Below are 19004 nucleotides of genomic sequence, written 5' to 3' on the forward strand. Positions count from 1 at the left end.
TTTTGAATTGCTGCCACTCTCACCACTCCAAGCACAATGCAGTTGTTGGAGATTCTACTGATCGACATAGTCCAACATAGCGTCTCCGTTTGCCCAGTATTTTCACTGCCAACATATAGTTGAGGTGGTTAATTGGCTGTTTCTGTCCTCTGTCATTTGATGGTTAGTGTTCTGATGAAAGCTCGATTGGGGGGATCCCCAAAGAAAATTTGTCTGAGGTGTTCCCAGACCAGACTCTTGCATGTGCTAGCAAGCACAGGGCCCAGTACAGTCCATCGCCCGATCAGCTGGTGGTTGTAGTTGCTGGGTTGGTTCTGTTTCCACCCCTGTCTTCCTCTGGAACCAATGGGTGTTTGCAGTCCAGCCAGATTCTGCCCAGCGTATACTTGGCCCTCACACAAACCAGTGGGAGCTGCAGCCTAGCCGGAGTGACCCACAATAACCCCCACTAGGCCCACCCCCTACCCTAGTTTGCTAGTATGTGTGGCAGACTAGTCCAGTCTGTCCCACATTCCCTTCTGCTCTCATGCATGTCAATGGGTATTAAAACCTTGTTCCATCTAACCAGCTCAACTGTCTAGCCTTCACGGATGTTGTTGGGTATCTGTCGAGCCACCCCAGCCCCTGTCCTAGTTTTCGTGCCCTTCCGTGGGGGGTGGCAACTCAAGAGGCAGGAGCCCACTATTTTCCTCCCAGGCCTCTCCCACTCCCAGATTATGCACTCTCCAGGTGGTTCTGTGGTTTAATTTGACAGAAGTAGCCCCCAGTGCCAGCTTCTGACAGCTGATGCTGCGGCTAAGCCCCAACAACCTTCACCCACTCTAATTGTAGATTGCACCAGTAGGAATAATCAGCCCAGCCTGGTTTTTCCCTGATCCGGTCCATATGAGGCGCACAGGTGTCGTAGCCTTGCCTAGTCTGGTTTACCCCCATCCCAGCTCACTGGAATGGCACTGTTATAGGAGATACAGGCTGTGTACGTAGAAGGTTAGTCTGATGTTCCACAATACTGACTCCACCTGAATTCTTGAGCTGAGTCTGTATTACTCACTTCGATTACAAAGCATGAAGCATGCTAACCTTTTTACTAAAGAGAAGGAACATAGGCGCCATAACAGGGAGGCCCATTCTTCTCCTTGCCCTATTGGTGACAGTGCTAGAAAGAAGACATTTGATTTTTTGGGGAGAAGTTCTTGAACACGGTGGTGGATGCTTCCCAACCCAACAATCACAGACAACCTCACTAGCTCCTGTAGGCTCTCTCTACAATGCTCTAGCCACCCTCTATTCCATTCAGGTTATAAAAGGAGGGAGGGACTGCAGGTGGGCAAAGGCAGTGCCAAGGGCATCTAACTTAGAAGAAAGATGCTGGAGGAGAAAGCATGGGACTTCCAAGCTGCCGATTCACCACTGCGCCTAACTCTTCTCCTCTGTAAGACATTCTACCCCCACCCGGACCCTGCCCTGCATAGTATCTTTTTTCTTTTTTTTTAATATTTATTTGTTTTTAAAAAAGATTTATTTTTATTGGAAAGGCAGATTACAGAGAGGAGAGACAGAGAGGAAGATCTTCCGTCCGATGATTCACTCCCCTAGAGGCCGCAATGGCTGGAGCCAAGCCAATCTGAAGCCAGGAGCCTCTTCTGGGTCTCCCACGCGGGTGCAGGGTCCCAAGGCTTTGGGCCATCCTCGACTGCTTTCCCGGGCCACAAGCAGGGAGCTGGAAGGGAAGTGGAGCAGCTGGGATTAGAACCGGCACTCATATGGGATCCCAGAGTGTTCAGGGCGAGGACTTTAACCACTATGCTATCGTGCTGGGCCCAGATTTATTTATTTTTATTGGAGAGGGTAGCAGGGGATAGCTTGGCTCCTTGAGTCTCTGCCACCCCTGAGGGAGACAAGGATGGTCCTGGCTCCTGGCTTTGGTCTGGCCCAGACTAGTGATGGAGCCCATCTGGGAGAGTGAAGCAGTAGATGGATGATCTTTCTTTGCTTTTCTGTCTTGCTACTATGCCTTGCATATAAATATATAAATACGTAAACAAACAGAAACATTCAAGTCAGCTGCCTTTCTCCCGAGACTGCCGCTCCAGCTGCTCCAGCAAGAACGGAAAACTGAGGTAGAACTGAGCATAGATCTCTAGCATAAAACTAGATGAAACACTGCACTGGATGTGCAGCGAGCTGGACGAGGCCTCTGCCCTCACCGCGGTTGTCGGGTGGTGACAAAGGCACAAGATAAACTGCCAAGCCACAGCAGGTGTAAATTCTTAAAAGTGCTGAGAAAAAGACTGGCTGTGGTGATAGTGGAGGGGTAGTGATGGGGAAGGGAGTTAACAGGGATGATCTGGGACCTACGGAAAGGAGAAATAATAGAGCCAGACCATGTTTTTTTGCTGGATGAGAGATGACTCGACAAACCGCGCGACTTCTGGTGTGAACCAAGCCTTGTTCCAGCACCCCCGGTGTGGTCAGCACAAAAGCAGAGGCGGCCTGGGGAGGCGCGTGGTGGGCCCGCCCATTTCCCAGCCCTGCGCACCTGAAAGCGGGCGGGGCTCGTCGGCTGCGCCCGAGCGGCCGCTTGGGGGCGACCGAGAGCCCATCCGTTTCCCCTTTAAAGCCAGAGCGGAAGGCGGGCGGGTGAAGTTCTTTGTGTCGGCGAGACAGAAGCCGGTCCCTCCCTTTAAGAGGGCGGAGTCACTGGCGCGGCGGCGGCTTCGAATGCGGCCTGTGACTCTGGCCTCCAGCTTCCGGGCGACCCAGCCCGCTCCTCGACCCGACTCGCAGGGGCCTCTGCCTCCCACTGCTCCCCTGGAGCACCGGCGCCGGCGCCCGGCATCCGACCCTTCCTCCTGGGACAAGTCAGAGGGCCTCGCGAGCCCCCGCGTGGGCGTCCGCGGCGTCAGTACACCGACCCGAGCCCATCCTCCGTCGCCATGGTAATGAGGCGGCCATGCCTGGGGGTCCCGGGGCCGCTTGCTTCCCGAGGCAGGGAAGGAATCTGCGGGTTCCAGTCCCTCTCTCGCAGCAGCCGCAGGGCCCGGGCCTAGGCGGACTCGATGCAGGCGAGAGTCCTGGGTCCTCATCAGGGCTGGCCCGAGGTGGGGCGCTCGGAACTGCACGACCCTCTCTGCACCGCGCACCTGGTCCCGAGTCTCCCACCTGACGCTCTCCTCCTCGAACTCCTTGTGGATCCTTCTGAGCACTCAGACCCATGAATTCCCTTCCCGCCGCTCACTGCCCGCTCCTATTCACCCGAAGTGTCTGGCTTCTGGGTTTGGGTATGACTCTTGGCTTGTTGGGTCTGACACTCAAGTGGCACTGATTAAAAGGAAGCAGCCGGCCTGGCGGGAGCCCAGCTTTCGGCTGGATTCGGTAGAACAAAAAGGGCTGCCGTCCTGGGCCGCTTGGGTTTGTGGCGGTTGCCAAAGCCTGGGACCCCTGTGACCAGCGCTGGCTCGGAAGAACTGCCCCTTGCCCACTTGACAGCCTTCCTTTCTCTTTTTCAGGTGGAGCTGAATGGATGATTTTTTTTTTTTGCAAAAAAGTATTCTGTGTTTTAGAACTGTCTGCCCCACCTCCAAGCCAACTCCCTGCTGATGCACCTGGGAAAACAGCGGAGGATGGCCTGTTCTTCCAAGCAGTGTTTCCCCAACCTCAGCTCCTTTGCTTTCCTTGCAGACGTGCAGTTTGCAGAAGCTGTTCACTGTGGAAGAGGAGTTTGAAGATGAGGTAAGGAAGTATTGGAGATCAGAGGTGACAGGGGAAGTCTTACATAAACACCCATAAAAGAGAAGTCCAAAAACAAAACAAAACACCACAGCAGGTGAACTGCGAGGGTCAGGCAGAGCCCTGTGGAGCAACCCGGCCAGCTGCATTTGGTTGGCGGGGTCATCTCACCACTTGTGTCTGAGCCGGGCTGGGACATGCTGAGAAATGTAAACAGGTGGCTTAGCTGTCAGCAACAAACCAGAACCTAGAGTGCGGGGTGTCTTCCTTGCTGCACCATACAAAGTTGAGGGCCCTTTGCTGGTCTGCAGGCCGTAGGGATGATTTCCTTTGCCTTGAGGCAGGGTTCGGGTGTGGAGCTGAGGAGGAGCCAGAGCAACATGGGTGGCAAGGCAGGTAGCAGATGGCAGGGGTCCTGTAGCTGCCATGTGACCCACTGGCCACGTGACCCGGAGTGGAGAGCTCTATGCCTTGTCCTTTCGTTTTTACTGCCCTCCTGAGAGATGATGTTCTTTTGGCTTCAGTTGCTCTATCCTTCTCGAAAAAGAAGTGGTGAGCCTGATGTGCTGACGTCACCGCTGCCTCAGTGCCTCCACACAGCAGTTCCATCAGAGTCTCTGGCCAAGGCTCCAGAACATACTGACTTCAAAGCTGTCTTCCCATTCAGAACCAATGGACAGGGTGGGCACCTGGCTACAGGTATTAGGACACTGCCCGAGATGCCTGTGTGCCAGATTGGAGGGCCTGGGTTCATGTCCCTGCTCCACTTCAAATCCAGCTTCCTGCTAACGCACACCCTGGGCAACAGCAGGTGGTAACCTAGGTACATGGGTCCCTGCCAGCCATGTGGGAGACCTGGGTAAAGTCCCCTGGCTCCTGTCTGGTCCAGCCCTGTGTGTATTTGGAGACTAAACCAGCAGATGGACGATTTCACAGTCTGATTATTTGGTATTTTCAAATAAATAATAAAGTGAAAGAGGATGTAATAGTTTCACCCACGAGACTGGAAATTGCTACCTGAAATCCTTGATGGCAAGATGGAGCATTTAAGGAAGTGCAGCTGGCAGAGGTGAAGTAGCCAGCCTGTGGATGGAATGCCCACGCGGCAGGGGAACTTGACCTTGTCATCCAGCCTGACAGACATGGACCCTGCCACACTGGCCTGGTAGACCACAGCCACTCGGCTCCCCCACCACCACCCCTAATGACAAGCCATTCAGGGCTGCTGTTTGTCTCCCAGTGCTTGGCCTCAAACATTGCGTGTAGAATTTGCTCTGAGGACAGACTTGGGCTGCCCTGGTGGTGAATGCTGTGCCACGTACCCTCTCTCAGCTCCAAGCCCCAGGTTTCCCTTCCTGTGAAGCTCTTGGAAGCCAAGGTCTAAGGAGAAAGTAGACTTTCTACAAACCTTTTAGAGATCAATCTTGGCTTGGCTAGTTCATGTGTAACACATACTGACAAGGGCACAGGTGGCTTCTAGACTTGGTTCTCTGATGTGACTTAATCTCTCCATTTCTGCACTTGGTAAATGGGATCTGTGATCGTGCCTGTTTTTAGAGCTGTTGTGAGAAGTGAGAGGGGTGTGGTAAAATACTTACAGAATACCTGGTGCTCTGTAAACTTCCATATGCCAATTGTCTTTGTTATTTGCCACTGATTTTTTTTTTTCATAAATCAGAACTGCTAGCTTTGTTGAAAAGATGTGACCTTGTCTTTTTTTTTTTTTAAAGACTTATTTATTTATTTGACAGGCAGAGTTACAGAGAGAGGAGAGACAGAGAGTGAGTGAAATCTTCCATCTGCTGGTTTATTCCCTAAATGGCTGCAACAGCCAGGCCTGGGGAGTCTGAGACCAGGAGCTTCTTGTGAGTCTCCCACATGGTACGAGCCCAAGCACTTGAACCACCTTCTGCTTGTCCAGGAGCATCAGCACGGAGCTGAGTGAGAAGTAGAGCAGCTAGGACTCGAGCTGGTGACCAGAAGGGGTGCCGGAACCACAGGCAACTGCGGTGTCCTTCCCTTTCACCTCTGGAAATGTGTTATGACAGGCCGAGAAGGTGACACTTAGTGTCCCTCGTAGGTCTTGCCGAGTGATGGCTGGGCTGCTGGACTAACAGTGGAATTAGAGTGAAGGACCGGCAGCTCGGGCGCCTGACCATGACAACGGCAGGCCAGCCCCTCCCTGATCCGAGGCAGAGGCGTCACCTCTGGGAGCAAGCTCTCAAAGGGGTCTGTCAGTCACCGAGGGCATCAAGGCCTTCTGACTGCCGAGGTTGTGGTGGTGGTTGTATGAATTCTGAAATGGGCCTGCCTTTCGCCAGGACTGCAACCCAGTGTGGCGCAGGGGTTGGGGGAAGGTGGGAACCTTCCTGTCAGTGAAAATCAGCAGTTCTGACTCAAAAACACCCTCGGAACAGGTCTGCTGTGCTTGAAGGTGTTGCTCTCGCCTTGCTTCCCAACTGAAACCCATACGTAATTGAACTTGCCTGGAAAGCTATATTTAACTTGCACTTGTTTGGTTGGCTCCAGGGCCTCTCCTGCTTACTGAAGGCTGTGTGTGTGGCGTGCGTGTGCATGCATACATACATGCATGTATATGAATTGGAAATGGGGAGTGGGCAAAAGACCCTCGTTGTGACCAGCTGGGTAGATCTCTGCTGTACAGGCTGGACTGCAGAAGGGATTTCCTTGAGATGAGTGTGTGACTGTGGGCCATTGCTTTGACTCCTCAGTGTTCCCCTGTCCCTGCAGTCTCTTGTTACAGAGGTTACAGAGAGAGAGGAGCTACTTATTTCGACATTTAGTCTTAGTGTGTTTCTGGTGGGAGCCTGGCTGCCATTGCCTTTGCGTCATACCTTCTGGCTTGCCTGACCCTGTGCGTGCCCACCCCCACCCCCATTGGACAGTAGGAACAGGGTCCATGTGTGCTGAGACCCACCCTTTCTGCTTTGCTATAGGATTTCCTGTTGGCGGTGGAGGATGCGGAGAACCAGCTTGCCAGCTCCCTGCCTGGGAATGTTGGTCGGGGGAGACCCGTCTCTGCCAGGCTGCAGGAGACCATGCAGGCCCAGTCCTCCCGGCCATTGCTGCTGTCCCCCTCTGCTTTGCAAGAGGCTTGGAGCCAGCCAGCCCTGGGGCTCCGCCTGGCTACCTCCAGCCTGCCTGCAGTCGTCACGGGGCCAACTACTGCAGGCACAGTTCCGCTGAGGCCTGCCTTGACTTCCAGCAGCTTGACTGGTGATCCTAGAAGAGTGACACGGACGGAAGTGCTCCGAGAGCCAGCACTGCCCCTGTCCTCCCTCCCCCATCCTCTGCTCTCCTTTGAGAGCCCCCAGCAGGGCCTTGCCGGCTCGGAGGGGGCCAAACAGGATGAGTTTGATAAGGTCCTGGCCAGCGTGGAGCTGGAGGGCCCTGGCATGGAGCTGGAATTGGGAGTTAGCAGCGAAGCTGCACGCATATTGCCTGCCCAGCCGCCGGAGGACTCGGCTGTGGCTAACAAGGCCTGGAGAAATTCTCCGAATGGTTCTGGTCTCCAAGGGCCCTGGCCAGCCACCTGTACGGCGGGTGTCACCTTGGCTCAGAATGAGCCTGTCGATCCTGTTGGCCACTCTAGGACTCCAAGGCCCTGCCTGCGACCTAGTTCTGCAGGTGGCTCTAATTTCCCAGCTCACTCAGTGACTCCCCCTCAGCAATGTGCCCGCCAAGTCTGTCCCACAGTAACCCAACTTCCCCATGCGACTGGAGGACCCGGCCAGAACAGCCCTCAGAACCGATTCCCCTGTCGGTCTCCGAGGCCCTGGTTAAGCAGCAAGCCTCATCTTCCCAGACCTCAAGGCCCCTCACAGCCTCGAGCTCCAGGACCTTCTGTGGCATCTCCTGTGGGCCTCCCAAGGGGTCCCCATTGCTCCCTGGCTCGCCACACAGCTCTGCAAACGCCTGTAGTCACCAACCACCTGGTGCAGCTGGTTACCGCTGCCAGCCGGACACCCAAGCAGCCTGGCCAGCGCTCCACTGGAATCAAAACCCGCCGCTTCCCTGGCCCAGCAGGGCTGCTGCCTCATCAGGTGAGTGACTGACCTGTATCCCAGGGTGATGGGAAGAAGCTACATCCAGGCTAGAAGGTCTGCCGTCCTAGGGGCAAGGCAGGGAGGAGCACAGAGAAGGGCGGGTTTGCCAAACCGCAGAAGTCATGGGAGGTGAGAAGGAGGAGTTGATGCTCTGGAAGCTGCTGTCCCAAGACACATTCAGTATGACTCGAGGGTCTCACTGTGATCCTGGGTTGTTGAGCTGCCACAAAAGCAGGGCAGCTTCCTCGCTCCTCTCAACTGATTGGTACGGATCACTTAACAAACTTGGAGCTGAGAATGCAAAGATTGGAAGAGAAATGAACTCAGGGCCCAGCGCCGCATTCTAGTGGCTAAAGTGCTTGCCTTGAACACTCCAGGATCCTGTATGAGCACCGGTTCTAATCCCCACTGCCCTGCAGCCCTGCTTCCCATCCAGCTTGTTGCTTGTGGCCTGTGAAAGCAGTCGAGGACAGCCCAAAGCCTTGGGACCCTACACCTGCGTGGGAGACCCGGCAGAGGCTCCTGGCTCCTAGTCTTGGATTGGCTTAGCTCTGGCTATTGTGCCAATTGGGGAGTGAATCAGCAGATGGAAGATCTTCCTCTCTGTCTCTCCTCTTCTCTGTATATCTGGCTCTCCAATAAAAATAAACTAAAGAAAAAGAAGAAATTAACTGAGTAGGGTATGGTACAGCAGAGGAAACCGATAAGAACAAATGGTTAGGCAGAATACCCAGTGTGAGTGGGGGTGACTTCAGGAACTGGGGAGACACTGGCTCTGTCCTGGGCTTGCCCAGGGGCTTAGGCTGGATGAGGAGAAGATTCAGGGGTGTGCTGGTGAGGTTTATCCCTCGATGGGCAGAGGGGAGCTTGGGCAGTGCACATACATGAGCGCGGTTCACCGTGGCTGCTGCCTGCGGACAGTGGGAAGTTGGGGCTAGGAGGAGGGTCAGGCTTTGGGTTAGATCCTAGGGCAAGGACTGAGACCCCAGCTGGCTTGGCTGGTCAGCCCCTTGCTCTCAGCATGGGCTCCTCCAAACAGTCTGCGCTTTTTACTCTTGCCTCTCCCTGAGGCCATAAGAGAAACCCAAGGAGACCTGTGTTTTTCCTCAGTTCCACCTCCCTGCGGAGTGTTGGGTCCCTGAGAGGGGACTCAGAACTACCTAGGCTCATGTGCAGGTCACCGCCCCCGCAGGCAGCGTTGGGCCTGTGCGCTTGGGCAGGCTCCAGTTTCCTCCTAGTCCCCAAACAGCTCCCAGTGTGTCTTTTTTTGAGCTGCTGGCGCTCCCGAGACTTCGTTAGGAGGGATGTAATAGGTGCTAATTGTCCCTGATAGTTTTCTTACCGCCTTACGTCACCCAGACAAGAAGCTGAGCTTAGCAGCAGCAGCTAAGCTTGTTCTCGCCTTCTCTCGCCCCTCTCAGCTTCCTGGAAAAAATCTGGAGGAGATCATGGTGTCTACACCCCAGACTCCAGCTCATGGGGCGCTGGCTAAATTCAGGACAGAGGTAACTACTTTCGTGTCATGTTGGTCCCCCAAGTGTCATCAGAGCATGTTGGGATAGCCAGCACGCCTCAGGACTTGGGGGACAGAGTTGTCCTGTTCCCTTGTGTCACCCTGCAAATGCCATGCTGGGGAGGTAGTGGTTTCACTGGCATCCAAGGAGGCCTATGCTCATACCAGCCAGGCGTTAGCTGAAGCCGGTGGTAGAGGGCGGGGGTGTCCAGCCTTTTCTTCCATCTATAAAATGCAGGCCCTGCCAGGGCCAGCTCCCTGAGGGGAGAGCGTGGAGCAAGTAGCATGAGATTGTATCTTGGGAAGCCTTCTTCTCGGGTGTCTGGGAATTGAGCTGGGAAGATCTGCCCCCTTCATGCCTCGTGGCTTCCCTGTGGATGGGTGGAACCAACTCCCCTCCTCCCCAGAGTTCTGGCTGACCAGCTTTGCCCTCAGACCCACTTTTGCAATCAATGCCCCTTAGTGGTTTTTCTGTTGGTGCAGCTCCCCATGCCCACCAGGTCATTTCACACCAAAGCAGCCTGTTCTGGTTGGGTTCAAGGCAGTTAGCCTAATAAGAATGTCATTCATGAAAGCCAATGACTTTCTAGATAAAACAACGACTACATTTGGGGTGAAATGGAAGCCCATACGTGGGCGAGATGTCCCCACCTCTAAGACTTTGTGAGTCTGTTAGCAGGAACAAGCGTGAGTGCCCCCTGGCTTGAGTATAAACACTGGCCAGAGCTGTAGGAGGACACCTCTGGTATAGCTGCTCCGTGGAAGAGGTGATGTGCCATCAGGCTTCCTGGGCCACTTGCTAACCTTGGAAATAATGAGAGCAGAGCCCACAGTGCAGTTGTCCCCAGGGATCCCTGCCCCCTTGCTCCCCATCCTGTTTCTATCAAAGGTCAGGAGTAAGGCTGACCCCTGAACGCAGGTCTCCTCTGTATACAGATTGTTACTGGCTCTCAGGCCTCTGTGGAAGAGGATTTTGGGCGGGGACCCTGGCTGACCATGAAGTCTACTCTGGGCCTGGATGAGAAGGATCCCAGCTGCTTTCTCTGTACCTGCAGCATTGTCATGGTGCTGCGCAAGGTAAGGAGTCCCGCGTGCCCACCAGCCTGTGGCCCTGCTCTGCCATTCCTGGGCCTGTGCGCACATCAGCCTGTGGCACTGCTTCGTCCTTCCCAGGCCTGTGCGCTCACCAGCCTACAGCCCTCCTCTGCCATTCCTGGGCCTGTATGCCAGAGCCTATAGCCCAGCTCTGCCGGTCCTAGGTCCATGTGCTTTCTCTGCCCCAAGGCCTCTCTTAGTAGCATTCTCCTGTCCACTGTTGTCCACAGTGTTGGACACACAACAAGTGGTAAGAGCATACATCTGCACTTCCAAGCCCTGGATGGAGTACAGTAGGCATGCTGTTAGCCTCCCAGCCCTGCGGTGGTCCAGGGCCACATGCAGACATGTGTGTTACCAGCATCCCAAATGCAAACCAAAGGAGGCAAGGGAGAGAACAGATGGGCCTTCAAGAGGAGGTGGGATGCATGCCTGAAACTGCCCCTTAGCTCTCCACTGAGGACGTGCATCACCGTGCCTGAGCTTTGCCCCCTTCTCCTGGTCGCCCTGGCATGCCTGGGGACCTGGATGCTGACAGGTGGCCATGCTAGTGAGGGAATGCTCAATCTGTCCTTGTAAACAGGCAGCCCTGAAGCAGCTCCCCAGGAACAAAGTCCCCCACATGGCAGTGATGATCAAGTCCCTGACTCGTAGCACGATGGATGCCAGTGTGGTCTTCAAGGACCCCACAGGTAAGCAGTTAGGGTCTGAGTAGGTGGGTTCTAGTAAGGGGGCCCTGTGGAGTCAGGAGATGAGGAAAAACTCCACTCTCAGTTTGCATTTGGTGAGGGTGGGGGTGAGCAGCCCACCCCCAGCCAGGGCCCAAGGCAGTTGTCTCCCTGACATTGACCCCTCAGCTGATGTGCCATGTGCTGGTTTCAGGAGAGATGCAGGGGACCCTGCACAGGGTGTTGCTGGAGACACGCCAGAGCGAGCTGAAGCCTGGCTCGGTGCTGCTGCTGAAGCAGGTATGGCTCCCTGGGGTACCTGTCACCAACCCACTCCCTAGATGGAACCCCCAGGAGTCTGTCTTCTTCCCTGGCCGCCTGCCTCCCCTCTCAACACCCAGGCAAGGAGCGACTGTGCTCTGACTTGCTGGAGCAGGGTGAGGGCCCATGGCCCATTCTCCGGGGGCAAATGGGAAAGGAGGGGTGAGGTGCGTTGGTTCGATCCTGGCACCCAGGCTGAGGCAGGAGCCATCTGGGTGACCCTGGTACAGGGCGAATCTCGGGGGAGGCGGTACACACTGGATGGCTACCTGGCATCACCAGTGCCCCCTTGGGACACTGACCTTTGCCTCCATTGGCTCTAGATTGGAGTGTTTTCCCCTTCTCTTCGCAATCACTACCTCAACGTGACCCCCAACAACCTCGTCCATATTTACAGTCCGGATTCTGGGGATGGAGACTTCCTCAAGCCCTCCCAGCTCTTCCCCCAGGTAAGAGGAGCAGGACAGGAAGGGGGCTGGCAGAGACCTCCTCCTGCCCAACTTGGTTCTATTCCTTGCTGGGGAGAGGCGGGTGGCTGCCTGAGGTGGTAAGGGGCTTCAGGCAACCAGAACCAGCTCCCCCTGTCACTGGGCCAGCTGCCTGCCAGACGGCTCTGTAACAGTAGCTGCAGGAGCAGCTGGCTCCGTAGTGATCCCCTAGTGTCTGGTGACCAGCCTGAACATCTGAGAGGGCTGCAGTCACTTGAGAACCAACTCTGTTCAGGGCTCACCAGAGGTGGTGGCAGTAATTGACAAGGGTCTGATCTGCTACAGGTGACAAGCAGAGCGTGAGCATGGCCTGTCAGGTGAACTGGCACTGGTTCTGCATCTCCTCCCACCCCCTTTGCAGGATTCTGGTCTGGGGTAGGAGACCTAAAGTGTTTTGTTTTGAAGAGTTATCTGTTCGAAATGCCAAGTTACAGAGATTTTCAGTCTTCTGACTTATTCCTCAGAAGGCCACAATAGCCAGGAATAGGCCAGGCCAGAGCTAGGAGCCCAGAGCTCCATCTGTGGGTAGCAAGGCCCAAATACTCAGACCATCTTCCAAGATTTCCCAAGCACATCAGCAGGAAATCAAAGCGGAGCAGCTGGGACTTGGCCCATATGGAATGCTGGCATTCCAGATGACAGCTTAACTCACTCTGCTGTTGTTATGCCTTTAAGAATGAATATTACACTTGACCTCTAATCAAGTGGTTTGGCTTTGAGCGTTTTGGCTTTGAGCGTTAACTTTAGGTTCCAGTTCCCTCATCTTTCTTTTAAGATTTATTTATTTATTTAAAAGAGTTACACACTTACACCATCCTCCACTGCCTTCCCAGGCACATTAGCTGGAAGCTGGATTAGAAGTGGAACAGCTGGGATTTGAACCAGCACCCATATAGAATGCCAACATGACAAATGGCAGCTTAGCAATTTAATCACCAGTTTTCATCACCTTTCCATACACTGAACATAGCTTGGAGATGAACAGCTGATTTCTGCTCTCAGATGAACTTCTCAGCTTACTGCTGAATGGCTTTTTTATTCCAGTTCAAAGAGTCACTAAGACATCAGCACCTATTGAACTGGCAAAGAAAAGCAGCCGTCCAGAGGTTGACTTTGGTTTGTTTTGATTGTCCGCTGTCTTGGGTATTGGCCACCTTGGGCCTGCATCCCTCACCTGTCCCTTTCCTGAGCCACCGCCCAATCTTTTGAGGTTGTCGGTGCAGGCAGTGCCAGCTCCGGGGGTCTCAGGGCATGGCAGTCGTCACCAGTTCCTTTGTCCCCAGGATCTGGAAAGCTTCCGGTGTGGACTCCAGCCTGACATGGCCGCAAAGCCTAGGGAAGGCCTGGGAGCAGTGCAGGACCCTGAGGCAGGGCGCCCCACTGAGGATGAGCCCTTAGAGGCAGGTAAGGCCGCTGCGGGTCTGGGGAGTGAGGCACTCGTTCCTTGGTGGAAGCGCAGCCGGGCCTTCCCAGCTGTGACCTGTTCCTCTTGCTTTGGGTCTTGGTGTGTTACCTATTCCTACAAAACCAGGGATGGTGTCCTGTGGAACAAAGTTGCAGATCACGAGCTAGTTCCATGTGTGTAGGAGCCAGGTAGAGCTCTGAGACCCTGACCCACAGATCTGCCCTAGTTCCTGGGCTGTTAGCCACAGTAGGGGACACTCTTGTCCTCTGAGCAGGGGGACAACTTCTGTCTACACCATGCCAAGACCATTGAGGACTGGTGCCCGGGTCACCGGGGCTGAGTCATCATCTTAACTAAGCTCATTGAACACTTTTCTCCCTTGATGTTTAGTTCTATTGTACATTGTTTTAAAGATTTACTTACTTGTTTGAAAGGTAGAGTGACAGACGGGTCTAATAGCTGGAGCTGGCTATGGCAAAGCCAAGGGTACCTTGTGGGTGGCAGAGACCGAGGCCCTGGAACTGTCGTGTCTACCCGGGAGTTATCAGAGGGCTATGTGAGAAGCAGAGCAGCCGAGCAGCCAGCATTCAAACCAACACTCTGATATGGAATGTGAGCATAGCAGGCAGTGGCTTACCGTGCTGTACCACAACACCTATCCTTCCCCGCTAAGGAGTATAGGGAGAGGGAGCAAGGATGTGCACCTGGCAGGCCCGATCTCAAACCTGCAGGTAGTCGGGCTGGTTCCTAGATCACTGTGCTGAGGCCAACAAGCAAGAGCCTGGTCATTAACTTTTGGATTCCAGAACTCAATCCTGTTTGGCCCAAAGCTTGTGGCCTCACAGATGGGTGTCTCCCACTAATCCAAGTCACAGTGTACCAATGGCTAAACCACAAAGGCCATTGACTTAGGGTTTGTGAAACAAAGTATCTGCCCCGTGTGCTGGAGTCCTGCCTGGTTACCTTGTCAGCAGGCTTGCTGGGGGTCCAGTCCCTGTGGAAAGGTTACAGGAGCCAGAGCAAACAGAATGAACTGTAGAGGATTGGAGCTGGTGTTGCATCTCCACCCTCAGACAGATTTGCCCAGCAGGCAGCTGCTGGCTGCCTGATGGGGATAGAGACAGATACACAATCTATAAATCCCAGTTTATAGGCAGTTCACCCTCACTGCTCACCCCCATGCGTCCTGCCAGGTGTTTGAACAGTCACAGTGTAGCCAGTGGTGGGCAGCTGTTAGAAATGAATTTCAACTCTGTTGCCCTCAGCACCCCTCTTGGTCACCTGAGTTAAATTCTGATTACTCCCCAAACCAAATCCCATCCAGCCTTCCCACAGCAGGTTCGTGGAGTGCTCTCGGTGCCGGGCTCCTGGTTGTAGTTCACAGATGGTCAGACCCACACCCAGAGTTGCCAGATCCTGGCCAGTACGTGGGAGCTGTCTCCTTGGCAAGGAGCCCGGATGTGCTCACCCTGGGCAAGTTGTGTGACCTCTTTATAAACCCTGCTGTCTCAGAAAAGTGGGGTTTCCCACAGGAACTGTGATGAGCAGCCCGCAGAAGGCTCAGCGGGGCACAGAGTTAGTAAGTACTCTGGTGTCGGCTACTGTAGTGTCAGCAAGGACAGCTGAGGCCCTGGTGCTGGGACATCAGTGTGGCATCTGAAAGCTGTGGTCAGAACACTCACTTTCACCCCCTCTGCCCATACAGGCCTTTTGGGCAGGGGTGATATGGTCTCTCCCTCTCAGGTAAGAACTAGTTCCCAGAACTGTGGGATTTGGACACATCTGCTAGCTTTCCCCGGTCATCTTTCTTCCTCTGTCCAATGAGAGGTTGTACGAGGGACCCTCAGAAGCCTCTGGGCTTGGCATTGGGCCTCTGGATGAAAGGGGAGAAACTAAGAGGCCCAGTGGGGCCCTCTTCCTCCCCAGCATGGCCAAGTGACTGTGCCCTGCCTTTGTTATATTTATGCAGTGGTGGGCACATGGCAGTCAGACCAGATTCAGGCTCCCCCTGGCACCACCATCGTCCCAAAGGCACAGCCAAGCCCAGGCCCTCTTGAAGGCATCAGCTTCATCCTTGAATCCCTCAGGGCCCAGGGTTGTCACTGATGCTCCCCTGTCTGTGTCCCCGCGCAGATGACCTGGATGGCTTGCTCAGTGAGCTCCCAGAGGACTTCTTCGCTGGGACCGGCAGCTGGGACTGCTCCAGGACAGGCCACCCTCCGTGAACAAGCAGCCTCCAGTTCCCGGGCCAGCTCTGAGTGCCTGATGGCATCTGAAAGAGAGGAGGAGGCCAGCATGTTAAAGGCCGAACCAGATTGGGGGTTTCTGTGGCGCCCGCACTCACTGCACTTCACAAGAGCTCCTTCCTGCCAGATCCAGCGTTGCCCTTAATGGGAGACTTCCTGTGGCACTGCTGTACCAGGCCTGAGCCTGGCCCTCAGCCTTCCTCTCCTGCCAGCAGGAAAGGTGTGTCACCTTTGGTGTTGCTCTGATGCACCTGGTTTCCATGTCTCTTTGTCCCAAGTCCCTGGAAGCTGAAGAGCCAGGAGCAGCCATGGCACAACCACAGCTGCCCAGCTGCCCTAGCCCAGGGTGCCCGGGCGCATGGGCAGAGAAATGGGTTACTGCACCTTGTTCTGAAATAAAGCAGCCCCTGCTTCTCATCCACCCCATCTCCTGCGGCCAGGGCTTAGCCAGGGCATCTCAGGCCGACGTCAGCCAGAGCGCAGCCCAGTGGTTCTCTTCTTGCTGTCTTCTTCACATACTCATTCTTTTACACAGTTTCAGGTTTACAGGGTTGCAAAACTGTAGAGTTCCCATCAATTCCACATCCCCAGTTCCCCTCTGAACATCTTCCAGTGGTAGACCACATTGCTGTAATAACTGAAGTGGTATTGACAGCGTGATTATTAACTGAACACCACACTTCATTCGCATTTGCTCTGTATTGCTCTCCTACCCTCTGTTTCAGAAACACATCACTGCCATCTGGAATCTCACATCATGTTCAGCCTTCGTGCCTTTTTCTTTGCTCTTCTGAGCTCCTCTTGGCTCTGGCAGTTTTCCACACTTTCCTTCTGTGTGCGTGTTTTTTGTTTTTTGTTTTTCCCAAGATTGATTGATTTGGAAGGTAGAGAGAAGGGGAGAGATATAGACAGACAGACCTTCACATCTGCTACTCCGCTCCCCACATGGCCACATTCGCTGGAGCCAGCACCTTGAAACTTCACCCACATCTTCCATGTGAATGACAGAGGCCCAAACATCTGCTCCATCCTCTGCTTCCTTCCCAGGCATGTTAGGCAGGGAGCTGGAGTGGAATAGAGCAACCGGGACTTGAACTGGTACTGCAGTGTGGGATGCTGGTGTTGCAGGCATGACGTAACTGGTTGTATCGGTACACCAGCCAGTTTGATGACCTTGATAGGTTTCTTTTTAGATTTATTTTATTTTTATTGGAAAGTCAGATATTCAGAGAGGAGGAGAGACAGAAAGAATCTTCCGTCTGATGATTCACTCGCCACGTGAGCACAATGGCTGATGCTATGCCAATCTGAAGCAAGGATCCAGGAATTTCTTCCAGGTCTCCCACGCAGGCGCAGGGTCCCAAGACCTTGGGCCGTCCTCAACTGCTTTCCCAGGCCACAAGCAGGGAGCTGGATGGGAAGTGGGGCTGCCGGGATTAGAACCGGTGCCCATATGGGATCCCGGGCATGCAAGGCGAGGACTTTAGCTACTAGGCCACGCTGCTGGGTTCGACCTTGACAGTTCTGGCTGATCCCACCAGACATAGCATAGATACCCCTCCATCAGACTTTTCCTCATGGAAGCTGAGATCAAGGTTTTAGGAGATGTCCAGAGGTTGCGCACCTGCCATTTTGGTCACCCCTACCTGATCAAGGGTCCATGATGGCCTTGGACATTTGGCTGAGGAAAGGCAGCTCCCCTGCAAGTGGTTGTATTTCCTTCTCCTGTCCTGTTCTTTTCAGAAGGCAGTCATGCTTTGAGTACACACCTGAGGAGCAGAGGCTCATCCTATTATGGGTAGTATCCACTGGAATTCTTCATATATAGAGAGAAGAGGAGAGACAGAGAGGAGGATCATCCATCTGATGATTCACTCCGCAAGTGGCCACAACAGCCAGAGCTGACCTGATCCAAAGCCAAGAGCTCTTCTGCGTCTCCTACATGGGTGCAGGGTCCCAAGGCTTTGGGCCGTACTCTGCTACTTTCCCGGGCCACAAGCAGGAAGCTGGATGGGAAGCATGGGTGCTGGGATTACAACAGGCAACCATATGGGGTCCTGGTGCATTCAAGGCAAAGACTTAGCCGCTAGGCTACCACACTGAGCCCTCATGTTCCTTTCTGAAATGAAGAGCAGGAAGGAAAATGCTTAGTTCCTGGGTGGCAAGAGGTGGGTTACAGGCCAGTTTGGCTGCCACCTGCCCATGCTTTGGGCTCAGCCTTCACTAGGCATTGGAGTGGAGGGGACTTAACCTGGGCAGAAGCCTGGCACTGCTGGAGGGTTGCTTTCATCTTTCCCATAGAGAAGCTGGTCCCTTGCACTGCCTTGGGCTGAAGGGAGCAGTTGCTTTGAGAACGCTGACTGCAGTGGCAGGTTCATTCACCAGTCCCTTGCCCCTTCCCTTCCATTTAGACATCATACCAGAGCCCACCACATGCTCTGCCCTCCCAACCCCCACCTCAGCAGCCAGAGCCCATCCCTACACCGTGCTCTGGCTGCACCTTAGCTACCTTGGGCCCCAGCCCAATGTGCCCCCTTATAGGCATTCCTGAGCTGCAGTCCCTCCCGTATACTCCAGGTCCCAATTTCTCAGTGAGCTCTACAGGCTTCAGATTCCCAGAAAGCAGCCTGGGCATCTGGTCACCTGGCACCTCTCCCTCCAATGACCTTTGTGGGCTCCCAGGAGGCCCATGGCAGGCTGAACTGAAGCTGACCTTGGGAACAGGGGACAGCTGTGGTCAGCACCCTCAGACCTATGACAGAAGGACAGCTGAGAGCAGCTGGGCCACGGTTATTGTGTGTCTTGGGGAAGGAGGGGGGGCCCCTGCCCACCCTTGCTGGACTTGCAGCCCTGGGAACTCAACCGTGGGTGCTCAGTCAGGGCCGTTGGCGGGCAATGAAAACACCACCCGGCTTCCAACAGGGTTAATCACAGCTGTGTTTATAGAGGCATCTTTCTGTGAGGATCTCCGAGCTGTCGCCATGCATGACCTCATCCCTCCTCTGGGGTCCCCCAGCTGGCGTGACACCAACAAGCTAAGGCCAGGTAGGGAGTGGGTGAGCAACAGAGTAAGCACAGCACCAGAAGAGGTCCTGGGTACTGCCACTCACCCATGCAGGCTGTGTACCACACACAGGAGGTCAGCCTGCAGGAGCCAAGTCTCTTTAGCCACCTGCCCATGCCTCTGACTGTCCCAGCCTGGCTGGTAGGCATCACCTGCACAGAACGGGGCTCTCCAGTGTGCGCCTGAAGCCCTTCAGTCATGGGGAGTGGCTGCAGCTACTCCAGGAGTGGGGAACCTAGGGTTGCTGTGGAGACATCTCCTGGGAGCAGGTGACCTTTGAGGTGGACTTGGAGGAGTGAGTCAGCAGGAATTCCACACTAAAGGCAGGTCTGCAGGGAACGACTGGGAAGGGTAAGGAGCTGCGATGGGAGTGTGGTGTGACGTGGCTGATAAGCGACTGCAGTTGGA

General features: G+C 54.5%; 1 protein-coding gene across 1 annotated transcript; it reads left to right on the top strand.

Annotated features, from left to right (window-relative positions):
- The first annotated feature begins 2400 nt into the window (after window positions 1-2400).
- Window positions 2401-15767, top strand: HROB (homologous recombination factor with OB-fold). The gene is made up of 10 exons (XM_040989205.1): window positions 2401-2901; window positions 3682-3732; window positions 6687-7793; window positions 9218-9301; window positions 10246-10386; window positions 10988-11096; window positions 11287-11372; window positions 11717-11842; window positions 13165-13285; window positions 15420-15767. Exons 1-10 carry the CDS (start codon window positions 2401-2403, stop codon window positions 15509-15511), a joined length of 2418 nt encoding a protein of 805 aa, XP_040845139.1. The 3' UTR covers window positions 15512-15767.
- Window positions 15768-19004: the final 3237 nt, after the last annotated feature.

Source organism: Ochotona curzoniae, unplaced genomic scaffold, assembly GCF_017591425.1.
Source record: "Ochotona curzoniae isolate NIBS_2020 unplaced genomic scaffold, NIBS_Ocur_1.0 contig_520, whole genome shotgun sequence".
NCBI classification, from domain to species: domain Eukaryota; kingdom Metazoa; phylum Chordata; class Mammalia; order Lagomorpha; family Ochotonidae; genus Ochotona; species Ochotona curzoniae.

What these genes read in the sequence shown, in the direction of transcription:
- HROB (XM_040989205.1), top strand. Translation starts at nt 2,401, where the DNA reads ATGAGAGATGACTCGACAAACCGCGCGACTTCTGGTGTGAACCAAGCC. An exon ending in AAGAGGAGTTTGAAGATGAG is followed by an intron (nt 3,733 to 6,686) that starts GTAAGGAAGTAT and finishes GCTTTGCTATAG; the next exon opens with GATTTCCTGTTGGCGGTGGA. An exon ending in GGTCTTCAAGGACCCCACAG is followed by an intron (nt 11,097 to 11,286) that starts GTAAGCAGTTAG and finishes TGCTGGTTTCAG; the next exon opens with GAGAGATGCAGGGGACCCTG.